The sequence below is a fragment of the Onychomys torridus genome, chromosome 16, assembly GCF_903995425.1.
Source record: "Onychomys torridus chromosome 16, mOncTor1.1, whole genome shotgun sequence".
In the NCBI taxonomy this organism is placed as follows: domain Eukaryota; kingdom Metazoa; phylum Chordata; class Mammalia; order Rodentia; family Cricetidae; genus Onychomys; species Onychomys torridus.
Window position 1 is genome coordinate 48009124 of NC_050458.1, and position 15624 is coordinate 48024747.

At 50.0% G+C, this 15624-nt stretch overlaps 1 protein-coding gene and 1 non-coding gene across 3 annotated transcripts in view; both read right to left on the reverse strand.

Moving 5' to 3' along the window:
* Positions 1–1112: 1112 nt before the first annotated feature.
* On the reverse strand, positions 1113–1186 carry Trnai-aau. The gene has a single exon. It is a non-coding gene; the product is annotated as a tRNA-Ile (tRNA).
* Positions 1187–13108: 11922 nt separating this feature from the next.
* Positions 13109–15624, reverse strand: part of A4galt (alpha 1,4-galactosyltransferase (P blood group)) — a 29458-nt gene continuing 26942 nt past the window's right edge. The window contains exons 4-5 of one of the 2 annotated variants that reach the window (XM_036208647.1): positions 14924–15038; positions 13109–14761 (exon numbers count right to left, since the gene is read on the reverse strand). In XM_036208647.1, coding sequence (XP_036064540.1) covers positions 13669–14715 — 1047 coding nt within the window. In that variant the 5' untranslated portion in view covers positions 14716–14761; positions 14924–15038 and the 3' untranslated portion in view covers positions 13109–13668. The remainder of the gene's footprint in view (positions 14762–14923; positions 15039–15624) is intronic. The other variant, XM_036208648.1, reaches the window with a different exon arrangement.

Consider the following 15624-nt stretch of genomic DNA (forward strand, 5'->3'; position numbering starts at 1 on the left):
CGTGATTACAGGAGACAGGAAAATATGCAGTGTCCACCTCTGTCTTCCACACATGTGTGCATATGTGCACACCACTCACACACACTCACACACATACACACACACCCTCACAGGATCCAGGAAGTCTAATAACCCGAGTTCAATCTCTAGGACCCATATGTGAGAACTGACTCCCTAAAGTCATTCACACCATGGCACACCCACACACATGCACAGAGAAATAATAAATAAAATGTGATATGAAAATAATTTTAAATACAAAATGGGAAAATAGAAAAACTGAGTTAGCTGGCTTAATTATCCTGCTATAGGCCCCAGACAGACAAAGATACCTCAGGGGCTGGTTCAGCTCTTTAAGTAGACAGTTATTTACAGAAGTTCAGAGTTTCTTTTGACCAAGAAAGGTTGGGGAACTCCTGAAGTGGGTATGGGTGTGGGTATCTCTGTTTCTGACTCTCAGAGTGGAGGTATCTGTTTATAAGCATAATCTGGACACACATCGGCGTTGACCCTCAGGTTCAGCCACTGAGGACCACAGCTTCTGTGACTTCACTGCACATCATTCTGTTGTTAGTGGAAAAGGGTCCCTCTGCATAGCCCTGGCTGGCCTAGAAGTTGCTCTGTAGACCAGGCTGACCTTGTACTCAGAGATCCACCTGCCTCTGCCTCCCAAATGCTGAGATTAAAAGCATAAGTCACTTTGGGGCTGGAGCTATCTATGGCTTAGTGGTTGAGAGCACTGCTGCTCTTGCAGGGGACCCAGGTTTGATACTCAGCACCCACATGATGACTTACAACTGTCTATAACTCCAGTTCTACAGGATGTAATGCTTCTAATCTTCAAGGGCACCAGAAACACATATAAATATACACACCACATACAGGCAAGACATTCATACACATAAAATAAAATAAATAAACAAACCTAGTTAAAACAAAAAAAAGCATGAGTTACTGCGCCCAGTGTAGTTTTGTTTTTGTGTTGTATAATTTCATGCAGCCTAGGTTAGCCTCAAACTTGCTATTTAGTCAAAGATGTACTCAGACTCCTGATCCTCCTGCCTCCACCTCCTAAGCGCCAGGATTATAGGTGTGCACCACCATGCTAGTTTATGTGGTGCTGGGAATTGAACCCAGGGCTCTGTGCATATTAAGCAGGCACTCTACCAACTGAGCTACAGCCACAATCCTGTTCCTGCTTGTTTTTATTTTATTTTATTTTGTTTTGTTTTTGTTTTTGAAGCCAGTTCTCACTATGTAACTCTGACTGGCCTGGAACTTGCTATGAAATCCAGGCTGGCCTTAAACTTGCATTGATCCTCCTGCCTCAGCCAGACACCCGCTCCTTCTCAATCATTGTCAAGATACAATTCAATCACACTGTGCTTGGTTGTGATACGTCACCATTTTACTGATTGATTGTATTCTGGTGCCCTTGAAGATTAGGTTGATTGTGGATGACCTTGAACTTCTGATCTTCCTGCTTCCATTCCTCAAGTTCTGGGATTCACCAACGAACTGGATTTATTCAGTGCTGGGGATGAAACCCAGGACTTCATGCACACTAGGCAAGCACTCTACCCACAGAACCTCACTTTCACTTTGAATCTTGGAGACTTGAGTCTGTTACTTCTCAGCCCCCATTTCTTCCTAAAAGACTCCAGAGCCACGAGCTCCACCAACTTGGTTTTGCCCTAGGGTGGAGGGTGATGGATCCTGGGGACTGTACAGCCCTCTGGGGTCAAGATGAAACCCCCCTACACTTTGTCCCTAGTCCCAGCTTGGCTCAGCAGTAGCAAGGTACAAATATGCAGATGTCACATAAAAAGGCAGAGGGAGTTTTCTAAGGCAGAATGGGTGGTTTGTAGGCAGAATGGGTGGTTTGTAGGAAGAATGGGTGGTTTGTAGGCTATTGTCTTTGTGGCAAAACCTGGAACGGGAGCCTAAAGCTGAATCAAGAGTAATGACCCCAGCTGAGGAAAGGACACAAGCATTCTGACTCTGGCTTAAAGGCACAGTACGCTTGCTGGATCCGTGTGAGACATCTCGTAGGGGAGTAGGGCAAGTCGAAGGTCTGTGTGACCTCAATGGACAGCAGATCTACGAGGCATGGTGGGCAAGACGGTCGGAACAACACAGCTCAGTAGCCGGTGAGTCCAAACTTGGGAAGCCTGGCTCTGAGCTGTTTATTTTAGGTGTATTTAAACACAGCACACTGTGCTGCTATCTGTCCTTGTGCTGACTAACTCAGTCCTGAGTGCCAAACAGAGCATGCCAACATCGCTTTGAGGAACAAAGCAAACTAAATTCAGATCAGACGTAATTGCCTCGGAACCTCTTTATAAAGTACACTCGATACCTTCCATAAAGATGGGATCTAAGATTGACTGAGAAAAACAAGTTTACGAGAAAGCTCTAGAGGAGAGTCTGGTATGGGCTGTGACAACACAGATTACGTAAAGGTCACCAGGCTAGACTGCACTTTTGCCCCAGCCTTCTAGGCAGAAAACAGGTTTTACATCCCTCCCCTCGAAAGAACAACTGCACATGCTAAACATGCCTGGTCCCCCTGGTGCACATCTGTGAGCACAAAGATCTCCATGTCCCCTACAGGGAATCACCCTGTCACTGGCACAGAAATGTTCTTTCCTGTTCCAGAGACCAGGCTCAGAACCAGGGAAGCTGATGGCATCACCACAGCCTGAACCTGGAAGCCTGAAAAACCAGGACACCAGAGGGGTCCTGCTGTTCGCAGGTCCAGCTTGAGCCTGCAGGGATAATGGCCCAAGTGGAAGAGTGAGACCCTGCCGGAAGAGACTATGTCACCCTGTTCCTCTCACTGGGAGCCTCAGGGACCAGACCATGCTAAGCGCTGAAGGCAGGGCTTTCCCAGTGGGTCCGCACAGGCTCAGTGGTCAACTTCCCAGGTGTACCCCAGACAATGCTCTACTGCTTCCTAGGGATTCCTCAGCCCTGTCAAGTCGACATCCAGATAGACTCATGCTCTCTCTCACCATTTGATGGACATTTAGGTTGTTCCCATCTTGCAGCTGCTCTAAACTCTGGCGCAAGGACTCTGCCTCCTCTACCAATGTCCACCTCCAGATGTGGCAGCTAATTCTTGGGAGAGGCCGCCTCCCTGTTCTTCAACTCTGTCCCTTCTAATGACTTGTTATTCTTCTTTTCCTACACCCTACATTAAATTATCTCTCCTGCAGGGGGTGGTGGTGGTGGCGGCAGTGGCGGCGGCGCATGCCTTTAATCCCAGCACTCGGGAGGCAGAGCCAGGCGGATCTCTGTGAGTTCAAGGCCAGCCTGGTCTACAGAGCGAGATCCAGGACAGGAACCAAAACTATACAGAGAAACCCTGTCTCAAAAACAAAAAACAAACAACAACAAAAACTCTCTCCCTTTTCTGATTTTTTGTGACAGTCTCACGTAGCCCAGGCTAGCCTCAAACTTAATGCATAGCTGAGGCTGGCTATGAACTTGTGATCCTTCTGCCTCTACCTCACAAATGCTGTGCTTACAGGGTGTCCACTGTGCTTTGTGCGTGAAATCCTTTGTGATAAAATAATTGGTGAGGTTCCCAACTAGACCTGCTGCCTGTTTTCTGTGACTGTAACAAAGGCCTGAGTTTTGTTTTGGCAAGGAATTGTAGATGTCCCAATAGGTAGGTGTTAGACCTCTGGTGGAGCCCTGGATGGCAAGGGAGGGCACACACTGCTTACTTACCACATGGCAGCAAGCAAAACAGGAAGGGACTAGGTCCCACAATCCCCTGAAGACCTCCCACCAGGCCCAAGCGCTGAGAGGTTCCATTTCCCAGGAGTACCACCTTTAGGGACATTCTACACTAAATGATAGCAGGGACTCTGCGCATTCATTCAATCACTTGGGGGTCTCTCTCATTCCTTTAACAAGCAGCCATGGGTCTTCCCCGAGTCAGGGCTCAGGCAGGATGGTAGCAGGCTCGCGGATGGATCAGACTCTAGAGGGGCTCACAGTCTGATGGCAGAGGCAGTCAGTGAGAGCAGCCAGGAGGGAACCAGTCCTTAGGTCGCTCCGCCTGAGGCTCTTCCTTCCTTCCTTCCTCTTCTGTCTGCCTTTCCGATGTGGTCCAAAAGTTGCAAGTCTTGCAACTTCTGGATCATGTCCCTGCAGACATCTGCCTTGGACACTCGTGTGGCTCTGTTTGACTGCCGAAAAAGTGGCAGTTGCTGAATTCTTTACAAACCACAGCCCAGGGAGGGCCGAGACACCTCTGGCCTTGGACTACTGTGAGGCAGACGGGTCTTCCGCAACCCACTGGGCTTTTTGTTACAGCAGCTTGCAGGCTACTGTAGGACCAGTCCATCCTGGGCATATGTTCAGTTCTCACCTGGTTGAGTGGCGGTCAGATTCCTCTAGGGTCTCACTTGCTTCTCTCCTTGGCAGTTGGTGAAGCTGGGTCGAGTTTCAGTTTTGTTGGTGTATTAAGGACATTAGGAATGGCTTCTGGTCCCCGCTTGACTGTCACCACTAACTGGTTCCCACCCACCCAGACTCTCCTGGAAGTATTTTGTGCTGGCTGGTTTTATGTCAGCCTGACACAAGCTAGGGTCATTTTGGAAGAAGGGACCTCGGTTGAGAAAACGCCCCCACCAGACTGGCCTGTGAGCAAGCCTGAGGTGGTGCATTTTTCTTAATTAATGATGTAGGTGTTCTAGTGGGAGCTCCACCTCAGCCCCTGGCACCCACACACCCAAAGAGTCTGGAATGTTCTGGTGGAAGCTTCACCTCAACTCCCCTCCCCTCTCTCTCTCCAAACCTGCCTCCCTCAAAGCCCACCAAAAGTCAGCCCCTCCCTGGGGCTGCTCAAGACCACACCTACAGGTTACTTAAGGCCCGGTGGCCATATTGCCATGTGACTCTTCCTCTGCCTTTCCAAGGGTCATCCAGGATTGCTTTGCTCTCTTCATTAAACCTGGGTTTATGGATTCGGTTTGGTTGGCTTATCACATTGGCGGCGGCTACCCAGCAACCGGAGATTTAAATTTTGTTTAGTGCCCAACCTGAGTAGAGTTTTCCAGCAACCACGTGGCCGTGGAAAACCACTCTGCCTTCCGGCCATTGAATGGACTTGCTCAGTGAGTTACCCACATCCAAGCCAATGGCCTCTAAGGGGATCCAGGATCCCTTCTGCGCCTTCCTGCCAGTCCGCTTGCCAAGCCACCTCAGTGCCAGGCAACTGGCCCATTTCGGTGTAGAGTCAGTCTCTGCCTTTTGGGATTCCTTGTTTGAGAGACATCTTGCACAGGGGTACCCCAAACCCCTACTGTTTTGGCTCCAGACTATCTCGGAGGATGCTCTGTCATAGTCTCAGGGTATCAGGCTAACAGCTTGTGAATTATACGTTCTGGTCCTTTTGGGGTGGGGGTGGGGGCTCCAAAACAGCTTGACCACACAGCTGCCACTGACAGGCTTAGAGGCCCAGACACTGCTTCTGTCAGGCAACACCTGGACCCAGGACATGCCATAAGCTGACCCCACCCAGTGGGAAATACCTGACATTGCAAACATTCCCCATACCCTAGACAAAAATCAGGGTCCTGGGCTGGAGAGATGGCTCCTCAGTTAAGAGCACTGGCTGTTCTTCCAGAAGTCCTGAGTTCAATTCCCAGCAACCACATGGTGGCTCACAACCATCTGTAATGAGATCTGGTGCCCTCTTCTGGCCTGCAAGCATGCATGTAGGCAGAACACTATATACATAATAAATAAATAAATCTTAAAAAAAAAATCAGGGTCCTGAACCCTGGAAATCCCATCACCCCAATCTCTGCTATGATAAAAACCCCACCCGGCCTGGACTCTGGGCTCTCCGCTCTCATCATTGCGTCACTCAGTGAGTCCAAGCTCCGAGCTTGAAAATAAAGGCTCTTTGCTTTTACATGCGGGATTCAGTCTCCATGGTGGCCCCTGCAATCTGGGCATAACATCCAAGTTCGCTCCTAGACACCCTATGAAATTTATCCAAACTGAGGCTGTCTCACGGTAGGTCAGTTTGAGGTCGCCCCTGGACAGGCTCATGAGCACTGCATCCCTGCCCGCTCCCTTCCTGATGGCTGTCTGTCTCTGCCCTTTCTCCCTGATCCAGGCTTCTGCCTGCCTGTGTCTCATGCTTCTAACTGTTCTCCCAGTTCCCCCGACTCGTCGTTTTCTGGGATGCTCACTCTAACTTTGCCTTTGCTCCCCTGATGTTTGGTCCAGCCACGCTGGGACTCATGCCCAGCACATGGCTGTTCTCCCCCTCTCCCCCAACAGCCTGGGAGACCCACAGATTAAGCTGCAGCCGGCTGTGTCCTCCACGTGGCTCTTGCCCCTCCGCCAGCCACCCGCTTTGATTCCTGGTTCCTGTGCTCTTTTCCTCACCGCACCCTAAAATTCTACTTGCCCACTCTGCCCTTAAATCCATTCTCCTTCAATACGCTCTAGTATACCTTTCTCTCTCCTAAAAATCTCTTTTTCCAGATTTCTCAACGTGCTGTTCCAACTCAGTCAATCGGACAGCACGTGCTGCTCCAGTGTTCTTCAGTTACCTCCGCAGCACCGGGTAGCGGGCTGCCCAACCTGGTAGGAGCCGCATTATGGCCGGGAAATGTCTTTTATTTTAAATTGGTCATCTGACATGGTTTCCTGGGAAAAGTTTATACGTCTGTCTTTCTGTTAAAAGTTTTGTTTCTGAGCCAGTTGGTGGTGGTGCACGCCTTTAATCCCAGCACTCAGGAGGCAGAGGCAGAGGCAGGCAGATCTCTGTGAGTTCGAGGCCAGCCTGGTCTCCAAAGCGAGTTCGAGGAAAGGTGCAAAGCTACACAGAGAAACCCTGTTTCGAAAAACAAAAAAACAAAAACAACAACAAAAAAAGTTACAAAAGCTTTGTTTCTGTTAAAATCCTATCTACTTTATGTGGATGGAAATGTACAAATGTGTGGCCACACTGCATGCTTGTTTTAACTTGTCTTGGATGTCTGGATTTGCATGTTCTATGTCTTGGTTATATAGCTCAGCTGATGATTAGAACTAGCTGTCCAGGCTTGGGATTTGCCTCTGGGCTTTGCTGAATTTGATGTAATAAGATCTATAGAACTTATAACTCTAGATTAGAATTTCTCTGGAAAACACCATGTGGTCTGCCATGGTGAGGATGACCCTGTGGGCAGGTGCCATGATGGTTTACTGAGATATTAAGGCTGTACCTCTGCATCCATGTACAGGGATGAATCTTGCTGACACCCAGATATTGTGACCTTAGAACAAGCCATTGATATTATAGCTAAATTGTTTGCAATGTTAAAACTTGATTTGGCCTTTTATATCTTAGGACCACAACTGAAAACTAGAGACTGAATCTTCTTTCTTTTACTACCATTGGTAAGCTGTAACTAAGTGGGAAAACTGTGTATCTAAATTTAACTTATATATGCCCTCAAAGTTAAGCCCAAAACAACATTTGTCTAATTTAGATATACCTAGCAGATTTTGTTCCCCTGGTCTTCAAATACCTTTAGAGATATGAGAATATAGCATTTAATATAAAAGCCCTTTCTGATAGACATGTCAGCTCCTGACAGCATCCTGTATCTTCTTCAAGATGGATGGCCACAGAAGAACTTCCACTTGGAGGCTTATGGCAAGGCTGGCCACACAGTAAAAGGCTGCCTTACAGTGCTGCCGAGATCCTGTCCAGACTGTGAATTAAACGGAGTAAGGCGGATGGATTGCCCCAGACTGCAAAGTCAGGGTGGGTCAGTCTCCCCAAATTCCTACTGCACACACACACACACACACACACACACACAAAAATCTGTCAGATCTTCTGGACTTGGCAGCTAGCTAAAGGCAAATACTAATTCTGGGGCTTGTGTCCTCAAACACCACGGAGAGACTTGGGATTGCTGCCTAGGTAGCTGGGAAACTTTCTCACTCCTGCTCATGTACTTTTCCTTCTCAGATCTGATGGTGTTTGATAACCAGGGTACTAATAAATAGACTTGCAAGTTTTACAGCTCTCTCCCAACCCCAAGGCTACAAGCACCTTGGTAGTTCATTAGTGAGTTTCCTGTTAAAAGTACAGACAGCTATGCCTCATTCAGAGACTCCATACAGGATAAACTGGCTTATAAAAGCAGTTTTGATAGAGTACTGGCTACAGTTTTTAGGAGTCCTTAAGTTTCTGTGGATTTTTAACCCTTTTGCTATGATACCAAGATATAAGTCTGTTCCAGTTGTTTTACAGACACCTGCAGTTTCCTGCACAGGTGCATGCCTCCTGCTAGACTTGTGCCAAGGCCAATCCACAGGGGGCCCTTCAGATACAGCAGCCCCTGTACCAGCTCCAAGGATGCTAACCGGGTGAGTACTGACAAGTTGATTTCACCCACATCCTCACTCATAAAAAGCTATGTAATCTCTTCACTCTACTGACACCTTTACAGGATGCATGCACTCCCAACCTCCAGGGAAACAGAAGATGCAATGGCTACTGGACTCCTGAAATACATCATCCCTCGAGTTGGCATGCCGTTCCCCAAGCTCCCGGAACATCAATGCTGGTACCACCCCTCCAGACTCAAGGGCATATTAGCTCTTCCATCTGGCTCATTCACCATCGTCTCTTCTGTACAACCAGGCACATCTCTGTTTCATTCTTTCTGGCAACCACATCACTTTTCTCATGGCTAACCCCACACAGGGCAGCTGTTAGTAATCTGTTTTTCCTAGCTCTCTGTCTTCTCCACCTCCTCAAGAAACCTGTGCCTAAGGTCTCCAGGATGGCAGTTAACAAGATGCTCCTCCACTCACACCTCCTGCTGAATGTGAGCCCACCAACACGACTTCCCCTTCTCCACGTTGCTCCATGCCCGCAGGAAGTAGCCAGATTTGAACTGGTTCTCCTATACCCAGAGTCTGGTGGAAGCTCCACCTCAGCTCCTGGCACCCACACACCCAAAGAGTCTAGAATGTTCTGGTGGAAGTTTCACCTCCCCCCCCCCCCCCCCCCCCCCCCGTCTCTCTCTCCCCAAACCCACCTCCTCAAAGCCCACCAAAAGCCAGCCCCTTCCCTGGGGCTGCTCAAGACCATGCCTACAGGTTACTTAAGGCCTGGTAGCCATATTGCCATGTGACTTTTCCCCCTGCCTTTCCAAGGGTCACCCAGGATTGCTTTGCTCTCTTCATTAAATCTGGATTTATTAATTCAGTTTGATTGGCGTATTACATCGGTGGCAGCAGATATCCAGCAATTGGGGATTTAAAACTCATCAGTAGGAAAGGCCCAACAATATGGATAGTGCTACCCCTGGGCAGGTGGTCCTGGTTCTATAAGAAAGCAGGCTGAGCAAGCCATGGGGAACAAGCCAGTAAGCAGCACTTGTCCAAGGCCTCTCAGCTCCTGCCTCCATGTTCCTGTCCTGACTTCCCTGGATTCTGGACTACAAGTTGAAAGATGAATCCTTTCCTTCCCAAGTTGCTTTTGGCTGTGGTGTTTATCACAGCCATAGAAACTCTACCGAGGACATGCTTGCCACCCCCCCTTGCTGCCCTGCCCCCCAGCATAGATCACATTTGAATCTTTGCCAAGTCCAGTCCTCCAGCCTCACAGCAGCATTCCCAGCATGCCTAGCACCCAGCTGGCTGGCGCTGAGCAGAGGTCTGGAAGAAGCACAGCAGGGACAGCAGACTTCCAGGAACAGGGCCCACAGTGCTCACCCATCCTTGGCCTCTGCTCAGGCACTCAAATGGAGGACGGTCCAATTTAATATTTAAACAAGAGACTGAATGTTGATACAGCAGCAGGGGAGAAATTAGTCCCTTAGGCCTGAGCTGCTGGGAAAGACTACCCTGCTGGCCAGTGCCTGGCTGGCTAGCCTGGAAGATTCATTGGGTAATTGACACAGAGCTTGCCTCGGGCCCCTATGGGTTCTGACTTCCCGAACCATGGACAAAGGCATCTGTAAACAGACTAGCCAGTGAGAAACCATAGGGGCCTGAGGATCTGATTTCATGTCCCCAGGACATGTTCCACCCGAGGCACCACCCCCGCTTTCCTTTTTCAGACTCCAGCTGCACAGTCAATGTTCTGACTTCTCCATAAAGAGGCAACCCAAGGTTGCCAGGGTATCCGCCCACTGTGGGGTTGGCCCAGGGCAGGGAAAATGCTTGCTGGCTATCTGGAATTAGGCCTAGGCAGAGGATGAGGGACCCTGCAGGGAGTTGTGTGTGTGTGGTGGTGGTGGCGGGGGGGTGGGGGGTCCAGGGCTCTGCCCGTGGGTACAATGAAGTGATGAGGATGTTCAGCTCCAGGCCACACAAGCCCTGCCAGCCTGCCTCCATGTATCACTCTCTAAATGCAGGAAGGGTCTAGAGTGAACCTCCACTCCCCAGTGTGGAAGGTGGGTGTGGTAATAAAGGGTTTGGGGGCATACTGTGTATGTGCCAGGCACCAACTGATACTTTTCACATCCATGCTGGCAGGTGGCATCACTCAGATCCTCTTTGCAAAAAAAGGGAACAAGCCACTCCTGGCCACAACTTAGAGCTGGCAAAGGGGCTTTTTAGCTGGACATTTGGGAGCCATTTTTCCAGCCCAGGATGTGCATGAATAAGGCGTGTGATGGTGGATGCTCGGATCCCTTCACTGGGTCTCAAAGCCTCTCAGTCTAGGAATGAGTCAGCTCTTGTCAGCCAGGCAGGCCCTGCCTCCTTATTCTCTGCCTATTCTCCAGGGTATGATGTTATTTCTGGTGTGCTGTATCTTAGCTGGCAGTTTATGGAAGCTAGATTAAAAGGCCCAGAGTGGAGCAATTGGGTGAGACACAGGCTGTTAGATGAAGGTAGGTAGAGAATGTAGAGGAACCTCTGCTCAGTGCTACCCATTCTCAGAGCATCTTTCAGCTCCCTGCTCTTGGATACAGCCCAACTAAGCATGACTCAAGGAAGATCTGGGGCCAAGGCTGCCTCCGAGATCCATCTGGAAAGCCAGCCCACAGGCCTTCAGAGAGGCTGCAGCTGTGTGTCAAGGGGTCATGTGGTCACATCTCAGAGTGATGATGTGCACCAGGGAGTGGTAGACCACGGCAGGCCCCTTCTGGACCCTCAGCTCTGCAGGGGATACAAACATTTTGAGATCCTTACCTGATTACACAGGATTCTGAGTCCAAGCCTGGTAATGACCCTGAGATGCTTTCGGCAAGTTCTCACTTTCAAGATCTCTGCTAAGACACTAACCTAGGATGACCACCGGGCACTGTGTGGCAGGAGGAGGCACAGGCCCAGAAGACTTCCTAAAAGGCAGTGTGCATTGTGGGCAGCAATGAGAGCCAGTGATGGAGATGGCTGGAGAGGCTGCAGGCAGCCGGCCAGGAGCCCAGTGGATGTCAAGATGCGACCATGAGAGTGGGAAGTGGCCAAGCATAGATTAGTGTGGATGAAAGAGGAGGTGAAGCTGAGCTATAGAGGGAGGGTCTTGACTGCTGGACCTAAGTGTTTGGCTTTGGTTTTTTGTTTTGTTTTGTTTTGTTCTTTTTTTTATGGTTCTTTTTTTTTTTTTTTTTTCTCCCCGAGACAGGGTTTCTCTGTGTAGCTTTGCGCCTTTCCTGGAACTTGCTTTGGAGACCAGGCTGGCCTTGAACTCACAGAGATTTGCCTGCCTCTGCCTCCCGAGTGCTGGGATTAAAGGCATGCGCCACCACCGCCCGGCTTTTGGCTTTGTTTTGTAGGCAACATGGCGCTATGGATGAGCTTATGGGGAGGGAGTGATGTATTTCATTTGTGTGCTAGCATGTTAGGATCTCACCATGGGATGGTCATGAGGTTAAAGAACCCCAACCCTAAGAGATCATTTCACTTGTTCCAATATGGAGTCACATATAGTGTTTGTGTTGTTAAAGCCTGTAATTCAAAAACAGAAGAAATTTTAAAAGATTGGTGAAGCTGGGCACAGAGACTGAATCGGGAGAATTGCTATAAGTTCCACACCAGCTGGCTGCGATTGTAGAGATTTTTGTTGTTGTTGTTGTTAATGTGCACGTGTATATGTGCTCCTGTGAGTAGAGGAGCTAGTGATGATCCTCTGGAGCTGGAGTTACAGGGGGTTGTGAACTGCCCACCAAGGTGCTTGGTCTTCTGGAACGGGAGCAAGTGCTCTTAACAGATGAGCTATCTCTCCAGCCCCTACAGTTGAACCATCTTCAAATGATATTCTGATTGGTTGGAGAAATAACTGGCTTACAGTTCATCGTCTTCACATGAAAACCTCACTGAAAATGCTCTTGAATACCTTTGGATCCAGGCAGCTCAGCCCCTTACTGAACTGTCCAAGCCTGTGTGCAGGCAGAGCCCAGAGGTTCATGTGTCTCCCAGATTGGCTGCTAGAGAGCAGCCCAGGGATTCTGGCAGCCTCCTGACCTCCCACCATCCACAGGAATGCCCAGCCATCAGAGGAAAGAGTCAGCTGTGACTGCATAGAGGCTCCTGTGGCCCAGCCCTGGGACTACATAGCAGGTCACTTCCAGGAGTTCCTAGAAGCCTGGCCGGGCTTCCATGTGAGGCCACAGCCTCTTGACTGTGACTAGTCCCTAGTCTCACACTTTGGTGTTCATATTGAGCCCCATGTAGGCTAAGATAGATCTAGGCATATTGAGAGGTATGAGTAGGCTAGGGCTCCACTTCTACTGTTTATGTGCCTTGAGAAGTGAGGTGAGACCACAGGCTCCTCTCATGCCTTATCAGCCAGCCACCCAGTCCTAAGCCTCTCCAAGTAGGTTTTGTGGCCCATGAAATGGCCACCCTCCAGCTCCTTTCCCATCTGTAAAACAGCGTGTGTTTGCCAAAATCCGCGTTCACAAATGTGCTGCTATGTGGCCGGTCACTTTTATTATAGCCTCCAGTGTCTACAACAGGAAGGGGATTTAAAACACTTTTCCCAGACAGGCAGTGGTGGCACACACCTTTAATCCCAGCACTTGGGAGGCAGAAGCAGGCAGACCTCTGTGAGTTCGAGGCCAGCCTGGTCTAGAGTGAATTCCAGGACAGCCAGGGCTACACAGAGAAACCCTGCCTTGAAAAACCAATAACCAAAACTAAACAAAAACCAAACCAAACCAAAGAACACTTTTCTCAAGCCAGAAGAATTTCCACATCCCCTGCACACTAGAATGGACTGTGGTAGATCTTCAGAGCAGTGCCCCAAGAGTGGAAAGATGGAGTTCCCAGCAAGCTCTGCCCCGCCCCTTGGGCTCAGGAAGCTGGGACAGCCCCACCCTTCTTAGCATTTCTACCCAGGCTTCTCTGAGCTCAGCTCCTGGCCCCATTTGACTTCCAGCTACCTTAGAATGCTCTCCCGTGTTCCAGGCTTGCTGATCTAGCTCATTAAGGTCCCAGATGCTACTAATTCTAGAATCACTTGCCAGCCCAGAACACTGGGCAAAGTGTATCCCCCAGTCTCACCCTGGCCTGGAGGGGCAGGTACATAGAGGTGCCACATGCTCCCGGTGCCAGCTTAGATCTCCTCTAAAGGTGGCAGCAGCAGCTCCGAGCCATCTTTCCTGCCTGCCTGCTCGCTCATCTTGCCTCCCTGGGAAAGGCACTAACAGTGCTGATATAACATGAAGGCAGCCTGGAGGACCCTCACAAGTACAACTTCATGGCTTCATGGGTCGTGGGGCAGTAGCGGGCATGTATCTGGGCCAGCAGAGCCTTGGACGTGGAATCTAGGGATGTACCCTGACTTTTCTTGTTCCACACGTGAACGGCATAGGTGGCATTGAGCAGCCGGGCGAGCTCCTCAGGGCTGATGTCTTCAAAGTATTTCTTCCAGTTCTGCCAGGGGATGGGGTAGAAGGCTTCAGGGGGCAGGGCGGTGACCCCACGACAAGTGTGGCTCTCCTCCAGGCTGCGGGTGGAACACCACTTCTTGAAGACCCGAGTGAGCAGTTGGGGGCCCTGGTGGCCCCAAATGAAACCATTGTAGTGGTCCACAAAGTCATGCATGCACAGTGCCAAGAAGGCATGGTAGCGTTCGAAGGCTAGGAAGGCTCCATTGAGGATGTATCGGGATTGGAGGCCCAGAGTGTTGGTCAGGTTCCTCAGGTTCTTGAGGACAATGAAGTCTGTGTCCAGGTATATGCCACCGGACTTCCAGAGCAGTGCAATCCTAGAGGCATCAGACAGTATTGGCAGCCAGTAGGGTTCCCATCTGTGCTTCACCTCCAAGTACCAGGCTGCCAATGGCGTGTCCTGAAACAGATCCTTCAGGTCCAGAGGTTTGATCTGGACATTGGGGAAGCATCTTATAAGAGAGATGCCAAAATTCTGAGGCAGACGTTTGGTTCCATGCAACCCTTTCATGAGCACCACCACCTGGGACTCTGGGTGTGCCCTGGCAGCTGACTCCACAGAGCACATAAACAGAAAGCTAGGGTTGGTCCTGTCTGAGGTCTCTAGGAAGAAGATGTTCCCTGGGGCAAGGATGCTAGGAAAGGCCAGCTGGGGGCAGGAGATGTCCACTGGCAGGCTATTCAGTTGCCCTTGGTCCTTGGGAGCCCCCACAGTGTGCCAGTAGATCATGATGGAGACAATGAGTGTGATCTTGAAACAGATAATGAAGAGGGTGAAGACCCGTTGTCTGGGGGTGCCCCTGAGCATCCTCAGCAGGCAGTCAGGGGACTTGAACATGGTCTCCCCAGATCACAGCAGGAGATGCCCACAAGGATTGACTGGCCTGTAAAAAATGAGGACCAGCATTCAGGTTGGTTGGCTGCAGGGATCCTTGACTCTCAAGAAACATATTTCCTGCCAACACCAGGGAACTACTAGCTTCCAAAGCCTGGGATCTCTGGGACCCAAGAGGCATGAACTGTACCCTAGCCAGCTGACTGCTCACCTGTAAAACAGGAGTTGTGGACTGGAGCCTGGGCAAGGTCCTTTTTGTCTTGCGTAGTAAACTTGTGAATGTCTGGGGACCAGAACCAGTGTCTTTCACAGTGTGCAGCCAGAGTCTAGCAGATACAAGGACAGTCAGAAGCAACAACTTTGCCTCATGGCACCCTAACCCTGCCTCTCTTGGCCTACTGGGGTGGTAGTCTGTCCTTTGACCCCATCCCCCCCCCCCCCCCCCCCCGACTCCATGAACAGGTCTTGGCTCACTCAAAGACAGGCTGCTCAATGTCTCAAACACATCTGGCGTAAAGACCTGGGCTCAGGAGTGCAGAGATATCTCAGCAGGTAAAATATACAAGCAGGAGGGCCTGAGTTCAGATCCTGGGAACCCATGGAAGACAGGAACAGCAGTACATGCATATGACCCCAAGGCCGGGGAGGTAGAGTCAGTAATACTTGGAGCAAGTGGTCTTTCATCTAAGGATTTATTGTATATTATTTATTTCATGTGCATGCGTGTTCTTCCTGTGTACATGTTTGTATATCACATGCACAAAGTGCCCTCAGGTACCAGAGGAGGGCACTGGATTTCCTGGGACTAGAAACAGGAGGTTCTGAGCTGATATCATGTGGGGGCGGGGAATCAAACCTGGGTCTTCTGGAAGAATTGGTGCTCGTAACCACCGAGCCAGCTCTCTAGCCTCA